This window comes from Danaus plexippus, chromosome 2 (genome assembly GCF_018135715.1).
Source record: "Danaus plexippus chromosome 2, MEX_DaPlex, whole genome shotgun sequence".
NCBI classification, from domain to species: Eukaryota; Metazoa; Arthropoda; class Insecta; order Lepidoptera; family Nymphalidae; genus Danaus; species Danaus plexippus.
Genome location: NC_083537.1, coordinates 2,067,983 through 2,091,185, shown reverse-complemented (window position 1 = coordinate 2,091,185; position 23,203 = coordinate 2,067,983). Strand labels below are relative to the sequence as shown.

General features: G+C 34.5%; 3 protein-coding genes across 4 annotated transcripts; 1 reads left to right on the top strand and 2 right to left on the bottom strand.

The window, feature by feature from the left end:
• Positions 1–5,783: 5,783 nt before the first annotated feature.
• On the bottom strand, positions 5,784–12,050 carry LOC116765234 (suppressor of hairless protein). Its single transcript, XM_032654652.2, has 4 exons — positions 10,577–12,050; positions 10,255–10,499; positions 9,094–9,319; positions 5,784–7,794 (listed from the first exon to the last, which is right to left on the bottom strand). Exons 1-4 carry the CDS (start codon positions 11,426–11,428, stop codon positions 7,627–7,629), a joined length of 1,491 nt encoding a protein of 496 aa, XP_032510543.1. The 5' UTR covers positions 11,429–12,050; the 3' UTR covers positions 5,784–7,626.
• A 63-nt stretch (positions 12,051–12,113) lies between these two features.
• On the top strand, positions 12,114–16,566 carry LOC116765233 (DNA excision repair protein ERCC-5). Of its 2 annotated transcripts, XM_032654651.2 has the most exons (7): positions 12,114–12,507; positions 12,596–12,771; positions 12,927–13,132; positions 13,394–13,589; positions 13,667–15,356; positions 15,427–15,713; positions 15,815–16,566. In XM_032654651.2, exons 1-7 carry the CDS (start codon positions 12,420–12,422, stop codon positions 16,481–16,483), a joined length of 3,312 nt encoding a protein of 1,103 aa, XP_032510542.2. In that variant the 5' UTR covers positions 12,114–12,419; the 3' UTR covers positions 16,484–16,566. The 2 variants fall into 2 exon arrangements, with proteins under 2 accessions (XP_032510542.2, XP_061377879.1); XM_061521895.1 differs by lacking the exons at positions 12,114–12,507; positions 12,927–13,132 and having other exon boundaries at positions 12,651–12,771.
• A 1,023-nt stretch (positions 16,567–17,589) lies between these two features.
• Positions 17,590–22,817, bottom strand: LOC116778637 (transmembrane 9 superfamily member 2). The gene is made up of 9 exons (XM_061521905.1): positions 22,489–22,817; positions 21,818–22,213; positions 20,509–20,664; positions 19,981–20,319; positions 19,608–19,700; positions 19,321–19,526; positions 19,022–19,181; positions 18,571–18,732; positions 17,590–18,140 (listed from the first exon to the last, which is right to left on the bottom strand). Exons 1-9 carry the CDS (start codon positions 22,612–22,614, stop codon positions 17,799–17,801), a joined length of 1,980 nt encoding a protein of 659 aa, XP_061377889.1. The 5' UTR covers positions 22,615–22,817; the 3' UTR covers positions 17,590–17,798.
• Positions 22,818–23,203: the final 386 nt, after the last annotated feature.

The following is a 23,203-nucleotide window of genomic DNA, read 5'->3' as shown; positions in this document are numbered from 1 at the left end:
TGACTCATCAGGGGCAGGCTGTAATGCGACATGCCATATTGGTATAAGCGGCGCCATCCGTGCCGTACTAATTATAATAAACTATAATCCTTAGCATTATTTTTATGACTGATTATAATTAATTATTAAACTGGACTATTGTTATTTTGTAATGGCAACATTTAAGTATCACCTTGTATTTGAAAACTATAAATACTGGCTTCGACTACTTTTGGAGGACATTACTGGAAGTGACGCCGAACATTAAAATCAAGACTGAAACTGTATCTCGAAGAATAAAAAAATGTAAACGATGCTTCGGTATTTTAAAATAACTTTTCATTACGAAGAAAACTGTCCAAGTACCTGCTGAATCAATTTCTTGTCTCTTTTTTTTAACTTTTATGTTGAAGTAAATTTTAAAACATTATCTACCTCCCCGCTCTTAAAACATTAGGTGCAATTCCTACATTACGAAACAGAAGTTTTATATTCCCAGAAGGATACAAGTTTTCCAAAAATAAATTTACACTTAGAAACAATTAAGGTAAAAGCGGTCATAAAAAGCGTTAATTAGAACAAACAAAAAAATATATATCCGCAATAAAGTCGTGAGAGTCTCCCACGGGCTGCCGCCATTCAGAGTCGCGCAAAATAATTATTCTTCCATTGTCGCAAGCAGCAGGAAGTCATTTATCTAACATCAAGAATATGAGAGTTTTGAGCAATTTTGTTTCTGATTTCTAATTTTAATCGACCAATTTTAGGAAATGTCACAGTGACATCGGATGGCGCGGGTTAAACATAAGACATAAGTACTTTAAGTTAACGTCAAGTGAACTGACAGATAATATAAAATACTTAATAGAATTACTGATTGCTATCTGCCGAATAAACGTAAGCTATAGATACTTACATAAAAACTTTCAATACAGAAAAAAATTTAAGATACATTTTGATTACACGAAGATTCTTTTACGCTTTGTGAAAAATATACGTATATTATAAACGAGCCTTACAATTAATGTACAAATAAATTAGACAAGTGATTTGTCTATTGATTGATTGAATTGGTAAAAGCCAAACATTCGTAAATTTTGCTTCCTTACAAACGTAACCTCAATAATAAACCTATATTTGTCCCAGTTTAACGAATTTTCACCTTAAGGCTATTAGTACTCGGAAATTTTTCTTTGTCGTTCTATTTTAAATTACTCATTTTTGACTTCCATAACTTGTAAAACATTAAATTTATTCAATCTTTATAAAGTAATTTCTTTGCAATTAATTAATGATAAATATAATACATTTTATTATATGAACAAAGATAATACATGTTTATTAATAAATAATTCTTATGCAAGTATCATTATATTTAACTACATTTTATTTTTAACAATAATGTTATTTTAGATTAAAAATTTTCGAAGTTAATTGATATGCAGATTCAAATAACGGTTATATATACAAGTGTTTGTATTAATTTTCATAACAGTTTTAAACACTGAAAGATTTTTATCATCCTCGCTAATAAATCGTACGTAATGTTGTCGATTTTAGAGAATTTTTACAATAACTCTGATATCACAATACCAAAAAGACCTCATTTTGTCCTTTGGTTCCATGCGGTTCCTGGGAAAAATTGGCAAAACACGGCAACCGTCTGAAGACACATAACATAGACTATATGTCACTGTATTTTTTTTAAGTTGATTGTTTTTTACGACCCCAATTTCAAATTCCAGTACACTTAAAGGTTTCCGTTTTTCACCGTTAGACGCCGGTTTATACATGAAGAATCTAAAACGCTCCGCGGGTAGTTTGCCGATTTTAACTTGTGCCTAAGGGTACCGGCGGCGAAAAATGAGAAAAATAAAGACAAACAAAAAAAAAATTTAAGAATATAACAAAATGTAAAATAATATTGTTTGAAACGATATAACTTATCTTAGTGACACGCAGCAGCCGCATTGTAAACAGATGTAATTACTGATATAACAATGATCTCTTATTCAACAATAGGGGAAACGAGCTTAATCGCCACTTAGAGGTAATCTTGACAGAAAAATCACTTCCATATCCGCTTTACTTGTTTAGAACTAGTAATAATTTGTCTTCAATCCAATAAACAATGAAGAAGGCTATATATTATTAAAAGTTATTAATAAAACTATTGTACTGTCTATTATAATTGTCTCGTATTATGAACTACATTTATTTACGCGGCAAATAGATTTCTTGTTGAGAAATAGATTTCTAGATCTTGGGAAACCCACATCCCCAAAGAACATGCCACCAAGGTCAATAAGTATTACTTTGGTCACTAGGAATAGGTTCGTCTTAAACTTGTACGCGGTAGAAGTGGGAGCGACAGGTATAACAGTTAAATCTTTTTACAATCTACTAAAAGACTTGGGGCCCGTCCAGACCTAACTTCAATTCATTCATAGAACGTACTTCGAAGGAAGCCCTAGTAGGTTCGTTTCAAATTTGTTTAGGTAGAGAGAGGAGCTTGGACAGTGGAGGTGAGGGTTTAACGTGCGTTTGATAGGGGTCCGTTACACTTACACTTGGGTCGCAAGTGTTAAAACTCCTCTCCCTGCAAAACGATGGATCCGGCATCCGCACGGTGAATCCATGGTATATAAATATACTAAGGAGTCTCGTCTTATAAAAAAGTGTCCATAATCTTCTACTCCGTAAGAAAAGTATGTTCGACTGACAAGAAAAACAAGTGTGGATATTATAAGTTAAAAACATGATGATTTGTAAAACTAAAAATATGTTTAAACATTCAACTCGTGTAGTTGTTCTGAACCATTAATATTTTTTTAGGGAAATGACACGCGGAGATTGTTTCCGTAATAATATTTTATATAAAATTATGGCCATATTAATATTTTATCAAAAGTACAGACTACGGAAGGGATAACGGATTCATACGTGAACTCTTTACTGACTTTGGTCAGCGTAACAAGTTTAAAAAAGAAGAAATAACGAGAGCGGTAGCTTAAAATACATATATGTTATATAATTTTTTATGAAGCATATATTAATTTGATTTGAAATTAGACTCGCATGTACCTAGACGATGATTGAGATCCTTGAGAAAGGAAAAATAAGTTTTCAACAAGACGTTTATCTATCTTTGAATACTTTATTTAATATAAAAACCAAAAAGGAACTAGAGTGATGAAGATTTGTTTTTTATTAAAAATGATCGCAATGATGAATTCATAGAAATTAAAACAATCTATATAGATATATATTAAGTACGTACTGCGGAATCCATTGCAACTAATGCATTATAAAATTGACCTTTGCCTTTATATCCCTGTTCAAAAAAAAGGTTTTTTTTTTTTATTCCAATAAACCTTATTTGAATGTTAAGATTTGTTATGAAACTAAAGATTTCTTTTTCCGCAAGAAAAAGTATTATCGTATCGTATCGTATTCATATGTAGTTCGTTGTTTTATTTTTAATAAAAAAAAAATTTTGAAGATACCATACATGCATATTTTCATGCCAAAAGCTTTTTTAAAAAATGTATGAAAACTCAGGTGTCGTGGAAGTCGCCAAGCTAATAATAAAGTTTGCCTCATATTTTTTAATGATCTTTATTATGAACCAATCTTATCACAGCAACAGAGTAAAATTATTGGTTCCCACGACCAGAGATGACATGTTGGAAAACACGAGCAATTCTGCTTTTTCCCACACTCTGCATATCTTGCCTTCATATATCGGGCCCGAATGTAAAAACCATAGACAATGATTCAATTGTGTGCACATTGCTTTCTCACAGCCCCAACTCAGATATAATCGTTACATTTAATTAGTGCGGGTAAACGCCCAGTAACTGTTCCGGATCATCCGAAAATAGGAGTAAGTTCTTATTAATAAACATGATTTTCCCGCCGTTAGATTTTCCCGCATTACACCAGGATGCAGATCGGACATTTCTTCAAGACAATGCTCGGTTTTTTCAATGCATCACCATTTTTTCTAATGTAAATCGATGAATGAGACTTGCGTCATTGATCAGTTGATATCAGATAAAAAGTGTTTGTAGGGGACGTCACTGATTAATAGGCAATAATAGATTATAACGTAGAAACTAACCAGCAACTGATTATAAGATTTATGGAAAAATGTAACACTATTCAGTCAGAAAATCAATAATCATTTCATAGTAAGATATTTAGCAGCGACTTAAATAGAATATAAAACACCTACTGTCTATATTATTATCTGTAGCTGTTCTTACAAAATGCAAATAATCATAATGAAAAAAAAAACAACCATAATTTATAGTTTATCTGCAACAGAAGTTTCGAGACGGGTTCATTACATGATTACGGTTTAAAAAATTTAAATTCGTGGGAACTTCTGGTGCAAATAGTACAACGTTATATTAGACTCTATTTTCTTTTAAATGAAACGTATTTTAGTATTGTTAAATCGTATATACCTATGTATTTAAGGTTTATTTCTTTGAACTATTATTTTGGCTATTGTCTTTGAAGTAGGTGCGGTTCAAATTATGTTTAGGTATGGCCAGTTGACGCTGAACGCCCACTAAAATGACCGCCCCGTTGTGGATCAAAATTTGATTTTACGTCGATTAAATATGTCTCAGATATAAACATTTGTAATAATTCTACTAATTATTATAATTACAGGGACACAGCTATACAAATAAAAAAATAAGTATATATATATATAACTATATAACTAGGATATTTTAAGCATGTGTTTTTTACATGGTCTCCAATGACGGTAACATTCTTAGAATTACTACCTGCAATGAATTAAATAAGTATGCAGATGAAAATGTTCGTTATTCATAAGATTGTTTGATGAATCATTTAAATCTTTATCTTCGATGTATTTATCACAAATGCCGGGTTTCTCCGGCATTATTTTGTCTATCGTGAGGGACAAGGGTATGTATGCATGTAAACCTATACTTTACTTGTCACTGTGCAAAAAACTGTGTTTTTGATGACAGATAAATAAGATATTTCTAGTCTGTTATTGCGTGTTTATATTCGAAACGAGCAAAAAGTATAAATATATTTATGAAGGTATTTTCTTTATGAATCTCAGCGAACAATAGTGTGTGACGATAAACTTGCGATGATTATCTGAGGTCAACCCCGGCGGAGCGGAACGGTAGGGCAGGAGACGTGGACAGGCCACCACTTATAAAGAGCATATCGCCTTTATTGCCGTAGAATTAAAGAATAAAATATATTCAACATATTTGTTGCCCACCGTTCATGTGAAGATGTTCCGAAGACGTTCCCACAGCTCTGATTCCCCGATCGTCTCCGATTCATAATCAGCTAATTACACTTGACCCTCGTTAAATTAATATTTTGACTTACAATTAACAATGTCCGACTATTTTTTTTTTTTTTTTTTATTCATATAATCTTCATGTATTCATCACTTCGCGTTATTATGTGATTAAAACTCCGAATCGGTAATTAATTGTATGGAATATAATTAATATTTCATGTGATTACATATTATAATTAACTTAATTAATTTTGATTTGATTCACAGAGAACCTTTTGTTCAAATTAAAGACAAAAGCGATCGCAGCGTAACTTTTTTGTCGTAATAACAAAAGAGGTTTTATATTTTTCTACAAAATTATGTATGAAATTTATAATTAAGTTTATGAAAGAATATGTAGGTATAGCTATAGGCGGAAATTTTTTTGAGGCACCATCGTATCAGTAGTTTTAACTTAATCTCTTTGAAAAGGGAATCGAGGTAAATATACAAAATGAAATAAGAGGTTTTTTTTTTATTTATTTAAATTCAGTTTTACTAAAATATACATGTTTCAGAATCAATGCTCCACAATATCACACGAATGTACAAACAGTAAATCCTTAAACATGATTCCATATACGAGTACCGAGCGTACAAGGATTACAACGCGACTGTAGTCTCATAGAATAAAAAAAAAAACTCAATAAGAATTGACGACATTTCATTTTAATTATAATTCCTCGTAATACTGAAATCGATTACATAAATCATTTTTCTTTATTTCTTTCTTTCTTTTATCTTTTACAAAAATATTTCTTTTGTACTTATTACACTTCCCACATGGAATGTTAGCAATAACTATAAATATATTTACCGAATTGTACAAAGGGTCGCATTAAATAAATATAATTTCAAATGTATGTATGCATCACTTAATATAGCATTAACATCTAGCTTATCTACATTGTTCATTAGATTGTGTGTAATGTACATACATACATACATCAGTGACATGTGCCCTCCTTCAACAATCGCGGCGATGAAGGAAGATTCATACATACAGTAATTTTTACATTAAAATCTCATACCAAGCTAGATGGATACTAAAAAAAAAGCTCTCAGAACGACTCAGAGTCACACATAAATCTACACTTAATAAGAAACAATGGCTCGTCATGGATACAGCTATTTGGCCCCGATGAAATTAATTCGAGAGCAGAGAGATCTCTTTTACTTTTCTTATGTTGGCACTACCGCCATCTACACTAGCTTGTCCATCACTTGTTCACATTAAAACCTTTTTCAATTCAGGCTCAATGCTTCACAAAGTATTAAAAAAAAAAAAAAAACTAAAAAGTACTTAATAATAATATATTTTACAAAGCATAGAAAATGTTATGAACATTTGTTATAGTAATCTTACTTATGTTTTGGTGTTTATAATCTCGATTAACGAAGTCATTTTATTTTTTTAGGCACACCGACGTTTTGCGATCTCAAATCTACCCCCGCTACTGGACAGTCGTTTTTGATAACTTTTACCAGAGATGACAGCAGTAATGTCTACGAAACATCGTCATCAGCTGATTCATTGAAACTCAGGAATGTTGTAAGTGAAACTTCTAACAAGGTTGCGTTAAACGTTCAACAAAGTTAACGTTAAGCTGCGGAGGGGGAGTGGCAGGAGACGGAGCGAGAGTTAATGGGTGGGATAATTGTGAATTGTATTTGTTAGCAATGTTATAAAGCTTGTATTAAAGAAACAATATGAGTTCACTAAAAAATGATTTCTACCCTTTCCTATTTCCATATCCACATGAAGTGTCTCTTCCTCCGCGCGGAGGGACTCCACGTACTATTTTTTGTATTATTTCTTGAATTGTTCATGAATTTTTGTACTTACGTAAAATGATCTAGACGCGAAAGCTGCCATTGTTACAGGGAACAGAGTTAGCAGATAGTATTTTTATGCTGTCATTCTTATGAAGTAAGCTTTTTATAAAACTAACAAAATTTTGGTAAAATAGCTTATTAATTAATAGGCGTTTTTATTAGGCAATAAGACATTTCACAGAATTTATCTAACAAACTAGACGGCGGTCATGAGTTTAGTGTGTTTGGCGTGTTGGAAACGGTTAGACGGTTAAGGCAGAATAAAAGGCGTCTTAAACAGGAATTAGATCTTATGGCGGGGTAAAGAGTTGTGTGGTTCAAGTATCTTGAGATGAATAGTAGCGTGCCTTGCGTTTCCTGGGGTGAATAGGACCTTGATTAACTTATCCTGGGGCGAATAGGACCATGGCTCTGTATCCTGTCGCGGATGGGATCTTGTTTAACGTATCCAGGGATTGATAGGAACACTACTGCAGCGCGTCCGGCAGCCGGTGCGCGTCGTGCCAGGCGTTCTCGGGCCTCATGACGCCGTCCACGGGGGGGCAGGTCGGCCGCGGCCCGGGCTCCGGCGTGTAGGTGAACGTGAGACCCGTCGCGTATATGATGCCATCATTACGAACCAGCGACACCGGCACCTGCTCATAATTTGTTATCACTATCAGCTGCATCGCACTAAATATAACATCATTATCATCGTTTGGGAGCATTCAATATGTACAAGACGATAGAAAGAAGGTTTAATATAAGCAAAAATGTCTATGGTCCTTTCTAAACGTATGCGTTCTGCATATTATTAGATATAGAATATAATATAGGTTTGTTTGTAACACGTAATTTCATTCAAATAATATCGTTACACAATTATCCGACAGGAAGTGTGTGGTATTCCGTCAGAAATTATTAACTATATTACTATAAACGTTGTTGCTTGGAAGAAGTGGAAAAATATCCGTTCTTCCCTACACCCGTACAACTTCATGAACATTCAGATTTTTCGTAAAATTCCAACACAGTGATGAGAAAAACTGAATTTATTCGATAAATTAAAAAATTAAAGTCAAAAAAATAAATAATTCGATAAATAAAATTATCATAGAGCGCAAATGTTAATCTTTTATAACTATTGCGTTCGTACTCCGCTAACGCGGGACGCCCACGTGTTCGCTGGGGGACCTCCCTAATATTGGATCAATCAATAACATGCGTAGAAAACGGATTAGGGTGAACTATACCCGAGGAGTGATGAGACGGGAAAAAATCCGCAATTATACAATGAATGAAACTATTTCTGTCTGCCATATTGTTTACAATTATACAAATTGGCCACATAAATCGAATAATATTGCTATTATTCCAAAGAGGTTCTGCATGGAAGGTATAAAAATATATATCGATATTTTCTTTGTTTTTTTTTTTTTAATGATAATCTCGTCAATTGGCCAACATTGAATTGTCTTTCATCAAAACTTCTAAAGCAATATATTTTGAGCTTTACACGATATATAAACAAAAAATAAATAAAATTTTTTTTTTTAGTTTTTCGGTAAGGTTAGGGTAAAATCCCACCAAATTATTCGGAATATTAATATTACGATTACGATAAAAAAAATCGTTACAGAATAAATTTTTGTTATCCAAAATAAAGTTCTTGTATTATCCACTTAAATCTGTATAAGTTCAAGTTTTTTAAACATTCTATAGTATGAAATCCTAAAGTAAAAGTACATTAAGTTTCTCCCTATCACATTTGCTTTCTCCAGAAAAATCCTCATCTAAATCGATACAGCCGTTTCATAAATCAGCCGAAATAAAGAGACAGGGAAAAATTAATAAAAAAATACACTTGATACATACACTATAAACATGAGTAAGTTTTGTAGTGAAAAAAAAAATATTAATACAGATAATATAATTTTATCATTTTTTATACGAACCTGTGTGGGCTGCCGTACCCACAGCCATTGTCCTCTGAACTGTGATATGTCAGGTACAACACACAGCATGGACTCAGCACAGCGGTACATGGTCTCCGCCTCGACATCCCCAAACCACACCTGGAGCGACGGCGTGAAGTTGTCTCCGGCCAGCTCCAACATGGCCACGTCTCCGCCGCCGTTCAGGTTTAACGAATGCACCAACGGCACCGGAGTCACCGGTGATCTATGGAACACACATGGACACACATTGGAACTTATCGGAACGCGGCGGAACTCCGTGTGTTCACAGATAGTAATTAATTTTTTACCTTAAATATACACAGATAGTAATTAATTTTTGATCCTATATAAATTTCATAATGATTGTAGCATTACAGAAAATATACTCCCATTTATGCTAGCTGGATAGTTCCAACGATTTAATCCGCGTGATATTTAACGATACGGATTATTTTATAAAACTAGCTTTATTCATTGCTTAAAACTTCACCTATCTGCCAGTGAGAGTCCGGTCAATATAGGTCCAGCTGTTTCAGATATTAGTGAGAACAAACAGACAGACAAAAAATAGAAAAATAATATTATTTTTGATATGTACAGCGTGTACAAACATGCATGTGATATGACACAAACATGCATGCAAATGGATATGCCAATTCTATTTCTTTTGCAAAAAATATGTCCAAATGTATATTGTGTTTAAAATCTATGTATACATAACAGTCTATGAAACAAGTTTGTTATAATTTGTTATATTGTTTGATACTAAAATGTGTTGTATTTCAGAGTCCCCCTGTACATGACGGCTCCCCAGTTCACATCATTATATGCCATTAACATCAATCATAGCTTTCTAATGTTGGAGCGACTGTGTGTTTGTCTTTGTACTAAATATATATGAGATAACAATATTCTTTAGAATTTATCACACCTTAGATGGTTAAATATATTATTAGTGAATTAGTGTGTTAGTCCAGACTGTAGACATAGACTTAGGATATTTTTTTTTTTTTAATAATGGTGCAGATAATAAATGTTAAATAATTGACAATAAAAAATTATATTCTGTGAATTTTAATATGTTGATTTGAGTATATATCTTATATAGGCTTAGTTTTTGTATAAATATAGGATGTTTAATTAGTGAAGCTTATTTACCTGACAGGTCCCATTCCTTCATAGAACTGATATTCAGCCTTATCAGTGGAGATGATGGTCCAGCAAGCTCCATCATTTATCATTTCCTTGTTGGGCTCTTTGGGACACGGAGTCGCTTGAAATTGTATTATCCTCTCTTGTGACAAGCACAAATACATCCTCTCTGTGTCTTTCATATAGAACGCACATTTATGGAGCTGAGATACAGGATCGTCGGCTTCAAGTAAAGCCATCTGTTTATCCACCTAGGTTATCAAAGTTTTTATCAATATATAAACTTATGTATATGTTGTTGAATTATTTTATAACCAAGTCTACTCACCTTTCTTATTATCAGCCTAGGCAAGGCCATTCCTGTGACAGAACAGACGAGTTTAACCGTTGACCCGTAGTGAACGTAGCCATCTCTGACTGCAAATTCCTCTGACTCGCTCTCATTGTCATCCAGTAAGTGAATCGTGAATGCACCCCATTGAGTTGATGATGCATGGAAGTTCCCATTCTCCACATGAAGATATCTTGTTGACACAGTTTGTGACCTCAGTCTATTAAACAAAGCTACCTTGGTTCCACTGGCGATGCACAGATCAGCGTTCTTCAAAGATTGTTTCTTTTTTGATGGTTTGGATATAACTTTGATTCTTTTGCTATTAAATATGCCGATGTCATGACCATTGCCATAGAACATTTTCACCGAGAGCATGAAATGTTTCCGTTTATCTGAATCAGATATGTACAAGGTCTTAGCGGCACAGTACTGCTTGCCATTATTTAAATCTAGCTGCTGCATGTCCTGATCGGAGTTCCCGATTCCGATGAAGGCGCATAGCTGTGACGCCTGTTCAGTCTCACCTTCACGCAACATGCGCTCCCGTCGCAGCCGCCATCCATCACCGAATAAATATATACATGGTGGAGGGCAGAAGAACCGCTTTTCGTTACCATAGGATTTTTGAGCGACCTTAGCGTGCAGTATAACAACAACCATGTCCGAGCGGTCTCGCAGATATCGCTCCATGGCTTCGCGAGTGAGGCGGCGCTCCTCAGGGCGGTAGGCGCCGGCGCCGGGGCCCGCGGCGGCGGCGTAGCGCGGGTACAGCGCGCCGTGTTGCGGCGGCGGCGACGGTGGACCCCCGCCCATGCCGCCCGCGCCCGCGCCGTACTGGTGAGGCATGCTCGCCACGGCTCACTCTCACCTCGATTCCAACATTATACAATATTGCTCTTGAGAATTGCCATACATCATGTGCCTTCGATATCCTTATCTCTTGGATGAGCCAACTATCTGTCGCTAGGACACATAGTGTAAACAAAATCCTTTTGACCGTTAGCGTCCTTATTCCTTATCGCGACTGTGTATTCTCCTTCTATTGTTAACTTCTTATTTCGATTTCGAATCGTTATTTCGATCGAAACGTTTGTATATTATTCACAACACCATAAATAAATAATTACGATGGGAACCGTAACACACATACATTCAATAACACCTGTTCGATGGGGAAATTTTCAGAAGGTCCAGTAAACAATTCCAAGCTTCATAGGACGACAAATGATAAGTAAATCACATTTTAATTGATCCTTTTATGATTAGGGCTAATAGTAATATGTTATACAAATAAGGGTTTAAAAGTTATGTTTATTTCAATATAAATACGACAGTAGACAACGCTAAAAATATCAACTGTCAAGAAGTTAGACGATCCATAGACATCCAGAGTGATGTGCAAGCTTGTTGTCGATTACACGCGCGCGAATGTGTCTCGAGAGATGCGACTCAGTACAAGTTCGGTCTACTTCGGCAAGCCGACTGACAAGTGTCAGAACACACGGCCGGTCATAGGATGTGGGGTTACGCATGGGGCGTGGGAAAAATAAAGTGTGGGAACGAGTGGGCGTCGCAGTGTAGTAAAACATTTGATATTGTTGTATGTAGTGAACCGAACACTTACAAACGAACCAGTAGCAACTAGCATGCAATAGACGTCACATTATATTGTTGTGTGCGTTATAAATAAGTAGAGTTCACGAAGCGAAAATGTTACGATGTGTGAGGAAGAGACTCGACGATTGACCGGAGATCTCGTGGGAAACGACCTTTGTTATGTACACTGTTATATAGATTAGTTAAACAAAAAATCTGACTTGAAATTATATCGCATGCGATGGGAGTGACTGGCCTGTGGAGACTTATCGAGCCGGCCGGAAAACCCGTGCCTGTTGAAACATTAGAGAATAAAGTTTTAGCAGTCGGTGGGTTGAATATTAATAAGATGTTAGATATTTAAAGCGTTTAATAACAAATAATGACGGACGATAAATAATTCACTTTACTGTACAGATATTTCAATATGGTTGCATCAGATGGTGAAAGGCTATCAGGATGCTAAAGGAGCTCCTCTACCGAATGCTCATCTCATTGGGTTGTTCCAAAGACTATGTAAATTACTATATTTTAGAATCAAGCCAGTTTTTGTATTTGATGGTGGATTTCCAGATCTTAAAAGAGAAACAATTGTAAGTCGATAGATATTGTTTATAAACATATAGATGCAATAAAATTATTTAGAAACATAAGCCAAAACACTCACAAAAATTATAGCAACGCTTTATAGGTTTTAAATATAATTGTATTTGTTTTAAAATATTCTTTTTATATTTAAAATTTTTAGGCTAAAAGACAAGACAACAAAACGAAATATAATTCTGCATCAGAAAAATTAAAGAGAGAAATCACTTTGCTCTTGGGCAAAAAAACTGCAATTGGTTCATTGCTAGGAAAACAGATTTCTCCCACTAAGAATAAACAACCTCAGGCTAATGATGACATCTTTAAACTACCGGAATTACCAGAAAAGGGTGCATATTCTGAATCTGAGTATGTAGTCCTTAGTATATTAAATTATTTTGTTGATTTTTTGTTCTGATCCCAACAACTTATGCAATAGAATAAATATGAATCTTGGCATAAATCAGTCTACCAGCAAAATCTGCTTAGAATATCATAAACTGTTACACATTTTGTATGAATCTAAATAAAATATTGCCAATTTCTTATTGACTTTTCGAAACTTAACATAAAGTTGAATTTAATATATTTTTTTTATTATTATTCACCACACTCATGGTATAATTATAGGTCTGAAGATGAACAAGATTCAAGTGCATCAACAGTGGACTTACACTCTGTAGATTTTGACTCAGATAAATTTAAAAATATGCCAATAAAAGAAAAATATGACCTTCTAATTGAACTGAAGGAAACGAGGAAAATGAATTCTTGGGGCAAAATAAACACATTACCTAAGAAAAGTGACAACTTTTCGGATTTTCAAGTAAATTATAATTTTATAAATAAATAATAGGTTACAAAAAATTGGATCAGAGTTATAAAAAAAATTGTTCTATACAGATGCAGAGATTGCTAAAACGGAGGCAACTACAAGAATGTTTGGAAGAAACCGAAAAAGAGATGGGTGATGAGGGCATGTCCTTAAACGAATTGGAATCATTGCTCAATGAAGAGGGCATAGACACTAAAATAGAGAGCTTGCCGAGTCGCAGAATAGCGTCAAATAATACAACGAGATATCTACTTATAAGTAATGTAAGGCAGGCGTTGGAAAATGCTAAGAGAAAGGAAGAAGCTGCCCAACAAGCACAAATGAAAATATCAGCGACAACTGAAGTAGAAAAACATGATACCAAAGATATTCAGAAAAACGATGAATGCGATGATGATTTAGAAAAAGCTATTAAAATGTCGCTGGAATGTGTGGAAGAGGCCGACACGAGCGCTTGTACGTCAAAAACTGATGAGTCCTGGACATCTTTCCTCACAGAATCTGACTATTCAGATGACGAAGACGAAGATGGATTCGCCCCTCCTGATATGACGTCAGCAAAATCATACATCAAACAATATACCGACTTAAACTACAAAGTCATTGATAACATTGTTGCCGCAAAACAAAAAGAAAAAAATAAACCTACTAAACCAAGAGTTAATGAAATGATTGAAGAGCTCGCACAAGAAAAGACTATTATAGAAGATGAGATTGAGTTAATGTCTAGTGATGATGACAAAGATAAGTGTGAAGTAGTAGAAAAAGAAAACGATAAAGATAAGTCATGTGCTGTAGAAGCGGTAATGGAAAATGAAGTCTTAAGTAAAAAGTGTAAATTGGAAGAAAGCAATCATGAAGAGGCTTCTATAATATGTGTTGAGAAATCTGTTGCTGATGTTATTTCTCTTGATTCAAGCTTAGGAGAAGCGGAAACAGATAACGACGAAGTTAAAGTTGAAACTGCGAAAGATAATATTAAATTAGAAAGTTCAAGCTCCAGTGAGGATGACTTCGAAGATGTTTCTGATGAAGAGACCGAGTCTAAGAAACCAGTTGTTACGTTAACCCTCAATATGGGCAATACGATCGAAGATGATATATTTGCCGATATATTTGAAAGTAAAGCTGGTGAAAAATGTTTAGCACCTAATATAAAGGAAGAGCAAGAAATAAAGGAAGATATTAGCAAAAACGAGAACGAAGTTAAAGATATAATTAAATCAAATGTCACAGCTGAAGTTGAGACAACTTCAAAAAGTATAGAAACAACTTCAAAAAGTATAGAAACATGCTTGAATGAAGAAAGTGAAAAACAGAGAAATGAAGATCAAAAAGATGTAGTGGATAGAGACCAAACAGTATCAGAGGAGCTTGCTACAACTCAAAAGGCAGTGATACCAGAAAGACAAAAAATATCAGCTGAAGAACTTAACACTATGGTAACGGAAATTGAGAATGAGGAACAGTTACTGCTTCAAGAAAAGGGCAAATTAGATCGTATTGGTCGCAACATAACTGAACAGATGACCAAAGAGGCGCAGGAACTGCTTCAAATCTTCGGCATCCCGTACATCGTAGCTCCGATGGAGGCTGAAGCGCAGTGCGCGGTGTTGGAGGCTCTCAAACTTACCGACGGCACCATAACAGATGACAGTGACATTTGGCTGTTCGGGGGCAGAACGGTGTACAAAAACTTTTTCAATCAGAAAAAACATGTCTTGCAATTTTTGCGGGAACGAATTGAAAAATCGTTTAGTACGTATTGCGATACAATGTCTATGTTCTTTCATTGATCGAAAATAATGTATATTATCTCTTATTGCAGATTTGAGTCGTGAGAAGTTGGTGCTGCTGGCTCTGCTCGTGGGAAGCGATTACACAGTCGGAGTTACTGGCGTGGGACCTGTGACCGCTTTGGAGATTTTGGCTTCATTTCCTTTTAACAAGAAAAAAACAATAGCTGAAGACGCAAAATTCACCGATTATCAAGAAATTGTAGCGGGACTGCAAGATTTTAAGAAATGGGTGAAGGCGGGGAGAAGAACGGATAATGTTAGTTTGAAGAAGAAACTAAAAAATGTCAGCCTCTCGGATGACTTTCCCAGTGTGAGGGTGAGATTACAAACGACACTTTTATCTGTTAAATATATGTCTTATAAATGACGTCACAAGAGAAAATAAATTATAACCTAATCATAATTTGTAAATTGTAGGTAGTTCAAGCATATTTCGAACCGAATGTAGAAAAAAGCAGTGAAAAGTTCTCCTGGGGCGATCCAGACATCACTGAGTTAAGAGAGTACGCGAGGGCCAAGTTTGGGTGGTCCCAACACAAGTTGGATGAAATAATAAAACCAGTCATTAAAAGGATGCAAGAAAATAAGACTCAGAAAACTGTCCACGACTATTTTAAAAAGAAACTCGTGTTGGATTCTTTGGAGGACCAGATGAGTAAGAGAGTCAAAGCTGCAATACAAAAGATGGGAACTGAGGCTTCAGGAGAAGAATTAAATGCACCTGAAAAACCGAAACCCAAAAGAGCAAGAAAAAGATCTACAAATCAAGATGCTACAAAGCCAGGACCTTCCAAGGAAAAACGTAAAAGGCGCAACGATGAAACCGAACGAATAAGCGAAGTTATACAAGCAACGCCAGCAAACGATCCAGATAAGACATTTGATATAGCAGTTCCAAAGACGGATAGGTATCAGGAAATTATACCGCAGAGAGAGAGGGACAGGAAATGTATTTTAGAAAATAAGTTAAAGGCTATAGAGGTGTTCCGCAAGAGTAAGATTGATCCTAAAAAGAGAACGACGAAGAGGCGGCTTCCTGTACCCAAAGAAAAAGCTGATCTCTCAGAGAGTAGTGACACAGATTAAGTGGCCAAAGAAATAATGTACATATTGTGTTGCCTGTGATTTCTGGTATTCTTTTAAATAAAATATTTGTTTTTAATAGTAAATTTATTGTTTACATTCAACTGTTTAAAAGTGAAAGCATAAAACTTCAGACACGAAGGCATATACATATGTATATGTGGGGACCATTAACTTAGTAAAACGATTACTTCCTACAAATACAGTTAAACATTATCTTTTCATAATACAGCAATATAACTTACAAACTCTAAAGAGAATGAAGTAATCTTAGTTACCATAACAAAACCTTCGGTTAGAATTAATTTTAGCTCCTAACTTTTCTATTGGTGGAGTTAAATAGCTATTATCTCCAGGATATTTTCTATGTAAAAATCATGATTTGCGATTATCGTCTGTTTAAACCTTTGTTTTTTTACATAATAACATACACAGATAAGAAAAATTTATTTAATCCGTACATTGTAACTGCTTAATTTTAGTTTCCAAAGTCTACCAATTATCATTAAATCTTTTTTAATTTATTAATTCTGTTTGAATATTTTTTTTTTTATTAATGTTACCGTTGCAACTTAACCAAAGGAACATCACTAGGACTTATAAATAAAGAATAGTATTCACTATAATTATCCGAGTAGAACTCGAGGTATTATTTTTGTCAACTTTTTTTCATGTTTCCAATAATTATCTATTTTTTTTTACAAAAAAACGAATTCCATTCGGATAATTATATTTTCTACATCCCTCGTCATGAAAATTGTGATTAAGTACAATCTTGACATTTTCATGGGGACATTAATTGTTATAATTGTTTTTTTTTTCTCAACTTGTGCATTCCCATATACAGTACACTAAACGATAAGATCCATCTCAGTATTATTTACAATGGATCCCAGTAAGCCCTTAAAAAACCGTAAATCTCCTAGTAAAAACACGACTCTCATTTCTGTATCACACTAATACTATACTTCTGTAATACACAATATGATTATGCAACAACATCAAACTAAAGACGTTCTCTGGTGTAACCTTCGGTAGTTAAAAATCGTGCCTGTAGCGCTCTACAGTGTATACACAACCTAAACAAATAAATAAAATAAATGGGCATTAATGTTATAAATTTATTTATAGTTAAATATTTATACAACGACGTGTCGCGTACAGCAGCAACTAGACATCGAACGATTTCACATAGCCTATGGTTATGTAGTCTCAATCGAAACAAACGGACAATATAAAAATAATATTCAATTTAGAGCGATACATATATAAGGACAATCTATATTACACCGTGCGCCGCCGCGGCTACTCAAAGGACTTAATCAACTTTAACGACACTGTAGATCTTCCTGACGAACCAAAAGCACGCCATGAAGCCAATGGTCCCCGTGAGGAGGAAGAACAAGAAGACCATTATGAGGGTGTAGCCGAAGTAGAGGAAGGTGGAGGCGGCGTCGTCTATGTTGAGTTTGGTGACGAAGTAATGGCAGCAGTAGATGAAGAGGTAGCCGGCCGTGGATCCCGAGCTGAGGAACCCTCGCCACCACCAGTGGTAGTCCTCGGCGCAGAGGTGGAAGTAGCACAGGAGGATGGTGGTCTCGGAACACGTGATCACCAGTATCACGAACACCAGGAACAGGAAACCGAACATGTAGTACATCTGGAACAAACACATCATACACTCTTAAACAAAAAAAATGCATCATTTTTACATATTTAAATGATTTGCTTCAATAAAAATACCGCAGGACATAAACGTACATAACTGAATGGATTTATTGATTAAGTAAAATAAATTGATATTAAAAATATAAAATAAGAAATATAAATATTAAAAATATAAAACTCGGTTATGTGAGTGAAACACAACAAATCCAGCATGACTTATATATCCTCTCATAAATAACTAAATAATACTATAGGACACAATACAATCTCCTCCATAGTTTCTAAAGTAGTGTATCGACTTTATGACTGGATAGACAGCGATTGGCAATTGCTCATAGAGGGGTTAGGTAAAAACAAAGTACAAATTCACTACTCATGAAGTGGATTTTTTTTATTTGTGAATTAAAAACACGTAAACAAACCTGGCTGGACCACAACGAGTTGAGAATGAAGAACAACTGTATAAAGATGCATCCGAAGGGCAAGACGCCTCCCATCACTATGCCAGGCAGAGGCTGCGTGTATAACGACTGCTCGGGGATCTGACGAGGGATCTGGTTCGTGCGTACAGGGTGCTCCAGGATCTGAGGGAAAGATTAATTAGATTATGAGGGTGGATGTAAAAAATCTGTGGGTAGTCTGATATTGGCGCCTTCTCGAGATGGCAACACCGCTTAAAGGCGGGTTCAACGTCTTATTTGTATATTAATTGGTTTATAATATTATTACTATATTAGTAGGTTAATATGTTTTTTAATCATTTATAACAACTCAGAGGAGATCATTATAGTATTTGAGATCAATCATCATCTTCCACACAACACGATGGCCCACCACTACACCTCATTCATAAAAACCAAGTTGTTCAAATACCCTCTTCCTAAATCCGAAGTATGCTCCTATGAAGGTGAGTGGAACGGAGACACCGAACCACAGCGCGAGCAGAGCCACCAACGTCGAGAACGGGACAGCCGCTGACGAACCCTTGCCCCATAGGATGAGGTTCATGGTGAAGAAAAGAGAGAACACCACGCTGGAAACATATATACATATATATATTATTTACATATTCTTAAAAAAAACTTCGACGGTTTTATTATATTAGTTTAGAAGATAAAAACTGAACAAACAATATGATAATGTTGAAACCCAATATATATGAATCTTCTCACCCAGGGCACACCATGGACGTGAGCAATATGTTGCTCTTCCACCGTCTGCCACCGAAGCTCTTGTAGACGCGGGCGCTGACGTACCCGGCAGCCGCGCCCAGCAACACCCAGGCCACCAGCGCGCACGTCATCAATGCACCGCGGTTGGCCGGGGATAGGAAACCCAGGCAGGCGAACGCCAACGTCACCAGCGTCATTCCAAACACCTGGGTAATCATTAACAGATACGATTAGACCGTGTAAGTATGATAAGAGATAAGGTTTGTTCTAGAGCAGGGATAAGTCACCTGCGACCCTGATCCAAGGAACACAGCCAGCAGCATACCTCGACGAGGAGGTCTGAACACATCACCATGAACTAACTTCCAGCCAAACTCCTCCTGGAATATAGAAAATGACGAATTGAATATGAATAGATTTACTCTACACATCCAAGGATTTCAAATTTAAATTACTTACAAGTAATGTTAAAGGAGCATCTATAAATTAATTTAATTCTATCTTGATAAATATATTAAAAATATACGAATAATTTTCAGTAATATTTTTTATGGAAGAATAGAGAACAGCTTAATTTTACCACATTAAATGCAAAAATTATTATTTTTCTAGGGATAACATAAGTTTTTTAATACATACAAATGTATTCACATGCCATACCTGAGCATCCTCTCCGCACTCCATTTGGTTATATCTAGCAATGTCCTTGTGTAGGGTTCTCAATAGTATCATGGCGACCATGCCACTGAGGAACAGGACAATGACCAAAGAGTTCATGATAGAAAACCATTGAATGTTCGTCTGCGGTATAGACTCTAGTATGTAATCCCATCTGGACGACCATTTGATTGTATTATTCTTGATAAATTTGACACTGTAAGTATAAGTAACGGAAAAGGTTTCGTCTCCTGTAATCGTATTAGGAACTTGAAGTGGATTGTTTCGTGCCTTGCAGTCTGGATGCTCCGGGTTTTGGTGGTTGATAGACGCTGGTTTGATCTAAAAATATTCATATAAACTCTATACCCATGTATTACTCACATATCTATGTATTAAGGAAAGAAATAAAAAAAAACAAACAGTCTTTAAAATGATACAGTCATCATTTCAACCATTTTCCTCACTCATATACTCGGTATGACTGTACTCTCAATAGTGATATATCCTTAGGTGATATAATGCTGTTACCTTAGCAGATATAATCCTCCCACCGTTATCACCAAATCCGACCCCCCATTCTTCTTGACTGCCGCTGTGGTATGTGATTTCCAAATCGACATGATTAAATAAGTAGTAAGTCCCCAACTGACTTGGAGTGGTGACAACGATAGGTGTGCAAGTGTCCTGCAATAAAGCAAAATCTCACTAACTAAAACTATCAGTATATAAGCATTTGAAGTGGATATGAGGAGTATTTTTTATAACATAAAACAATTTTTTTATAAATACAAAATACCTAATCTACTGATAACATATAATTTTGCTATTGTGGCTGCTTTTATAATTAAGTGTAGATGACTTTATGAATAATGAATATAATCAAATATTATAAATTGAGTACTGAACATAATTCATAATGCTATATAGAGCAAAAGAAACAGAAATTGTGAGCTTCGGGTGACTCAAGCCTCTATTTATATAGTAATATAATCTGGACACATGATAGTTCACCTCGGTTTATGAATATTCAAAGTATGAAGAGGAACAAATCAGTTAAAAAAGCCTGGGATCGGTTCGATAAGGAAACAATGAAGTAACATATCATAACTGCTAGTGATGTACAAAGAAATCAGAATAACACAAGACAATGTGTTTATACCAAGTCTATATCATTAACAAACACGTAAGCAAACTTCTAAGGCGAACAAAAGAGCATTTGCAGTTCCCAAAACTGGACTAAATTACTAATCTAAAGTATCAGTCCTCGGCTTCAATGTTTTAAAAAATGTATATACTTAAATGTTAAAATTCAATTCGAAAATGATTTTAATCTTGAATCTCATTCAATGTTGTATTTACAAAGAAAAATGCTGATAAAAATCTCAAAACTTATTAATGTCTATTAACTAAGTTGTAAAATGAAACTGATTCTTGATTTTATCAATTCATCGATGACACACCTCGTAATTAACAAACGATGTTTGTTCTCTACCAATTTTATTTACACGCTGATAATAATTCGTACATGTTTTGTGTCTGTCTCGTACGTACTATAAGTAACTAACATCTTAGTTGTAGAATCTCATACTTTACCAAAATTTTGATTGTAAGCAAAATATGTGTATATTTATTATGAAACAAAAACCTTATATATATATTTTATCTATTTAAAAATATTTTTGTTAACATGCATTGCTTTACTCCTAATCTATACTCACAATCTGTATAACTATTGGCTGACCTAATTGATTAATAGTAACCAAAATGCCTAAATATATATGTACATTTATGACTTCTTTTTTAAATTTCAACAACTAAATATAGATTTTTAACTTACCAAATCTCTTCTGACTTGACAACCCATGGGAAAACCAGTACTACAATATGTCTTCCCGCCTTCATTTACTAAGTAACACCAAGTCACTGGCATGTTATCGAGTATCCAATGGTGCTGATAGTAGAGAGCCATTCCCATTTTTAATAGATTTAACTTCTTATTTGCTTCCGGATCGGTACCTTTGTATGTTTTAGTACAAACTGCTTTACATTCTACATTTTCAAGGAAATTTATCTTGTACGGACTCGGTCTGATCCTTTCACCAAACACCACTTGTCCAAGATTTTCAACTGGTGAATTTGTTTCATCGGATAAACAAAAATCAAAGTGGTGGTATTCAAATGGTATCACTGATTCTTCTGTGTTCAGTCTATTGACATATAGAGGAATTTCAACCTAAAAAAGAGAATAAAGATTTCTTTTTAATAATACAATAAGTTCTAATATTATTGGTAGAGAATTTTTTATATGTATAAAATAAGTATATAAGGCAATAATGAACATTTAAGATATTATTTGTTGTTATACTCTTTAATTACAATTCAGGACCGATTCTTTCAAGAAGTTATTGACTGCGGCCTTATATATACTGTGCAGGAATATCTTTTAATAATAAAATACGTCAGACAATGAGTATGATAACAATATTATAATTTTGTAGAAACCCTTACCTTGCAGGATTTTCCATTGTCGTCCCCGGCTTTACAATAATTTACAGGAGCTAGGCCGGGTAAATAAAAAGCTCTAATAGGTGTCAATAGTAGAAATGCGCATAGTATGTACGACGACAGAGACATGATGTGTAATTATTTGCTTTCTTTAGTAATTTTTACACCGAAAACTATCATAAATTGTGCAAATGTAAAATAGGTACATACATAATAATTAACTACTGAACACACAAACAAACAACCGGGATGTAGCCCGGTGTTTCAATAGTTTTATTATTTTATTCCTATCCTGTCGCAGTTGAACTAAGATCGAAAACGTCACCATAGGTTGATAGATTATAACATTGCAATTTACCGATTAAGTGGACTGTGAACAGATAATAAATTCGAGATTTATTTCATTAAAATCTTTTTTAAATTTTAATACACTTCTTTTGTGTTTACCTACATTGTAATTAAACTGAATATTATAATTTTTAAAATGGAATCTGAAATATCTTTGGTTTTCATGAAAGAATGTATACCAAAAAATATGTAAGTTTATTATTTTTAAAATAAAATATTATCCTTTCGATAAATTAAAAAAAACACAAATTATTTCTCTGACATTTAATAAATTGTTATAATACTTTATTAGCATAGGAAAAAAAATTATATCACAAAAAAGTTTTAAATAAAATAAACAGTCCTCTAAGAATATTAATAATTTTACAGT

What these genes read in the sequence shown, in the direction of transcription:
- LOC116765234 (XM_032654652.2), bottom strand. Translation starts at nt 11,428, where the DNA reads ATGCCTCACCAGTACGGCGCGGGCGCGGGCGGCATGGGCGGGGGTCCA. An exon ending in CTAGGCTGATAATAAGAAAG is followed by an intron (nt 10,500 to 10,576) that starts GTGAGTAGACTT and finishes TTGATAACCTAG; the next exon opens with GTGGATAAACAGATGGCTTT. An exon ending in GAAGGAATGGGACCTGTCAG is followed by an intron (nt 9,320 to 10,254) that starts GTAAATAAGCTT and finishes TGTGTTCCATAG; the next exon opens with ATCACCGGTGACTCCGGTGC.
- LOC116765233 (XM_032654651.2), top strand. Translation starts at nt 12,420, where the DNA reads ATGGGAGTGACTGGCCTGTGGAGACTTATCGAGCCGGCCGGAAAACCC. An exon ending in GAATAAAGTTTTAGCAGTCG is followed by an intron (nt 12,508 to 12,595) that starts GTGGGTTGAATA and finishes TTTACTGTACAG; the next exon opens with ATATTTCAATATGGTTGCAT. An exon ending in ATGACTTTCCCAGTGTGAGG is followed by an intron (nt 15,714 to 15,814) that starts GTGAGATTACAA and finishes TGTAAATTGTAG; the next exon opens with GTAGTTCAAGCATATTTCGA.
- LOC116778637 (XM_061521905.1), bottom strand. Translation starts at nt 22,614, where the DNA reads ATGTCTCTGTCGTCGTACATACTATGCGCATTTCTACTATTGACACCT. An exon ending in ACAATGGAAAATCCTGCAAG is followed by an intron (nt 22,214 to 22,488) that starts GTAAGGGTTTCT and finishes TCTCTTTTTTAG; the next exon opens with GTTGAAATTCCTCTATATGT. An exon ending in ACGTCCATGGTGTGCCCTGG is followed by an intron (nt 19,182 to 19,320) that starts GTGAGAAGATTC and finishes ATATGTTTCCAG; the next exon opens with CGTGGTGTTCTCTCTTTTCT.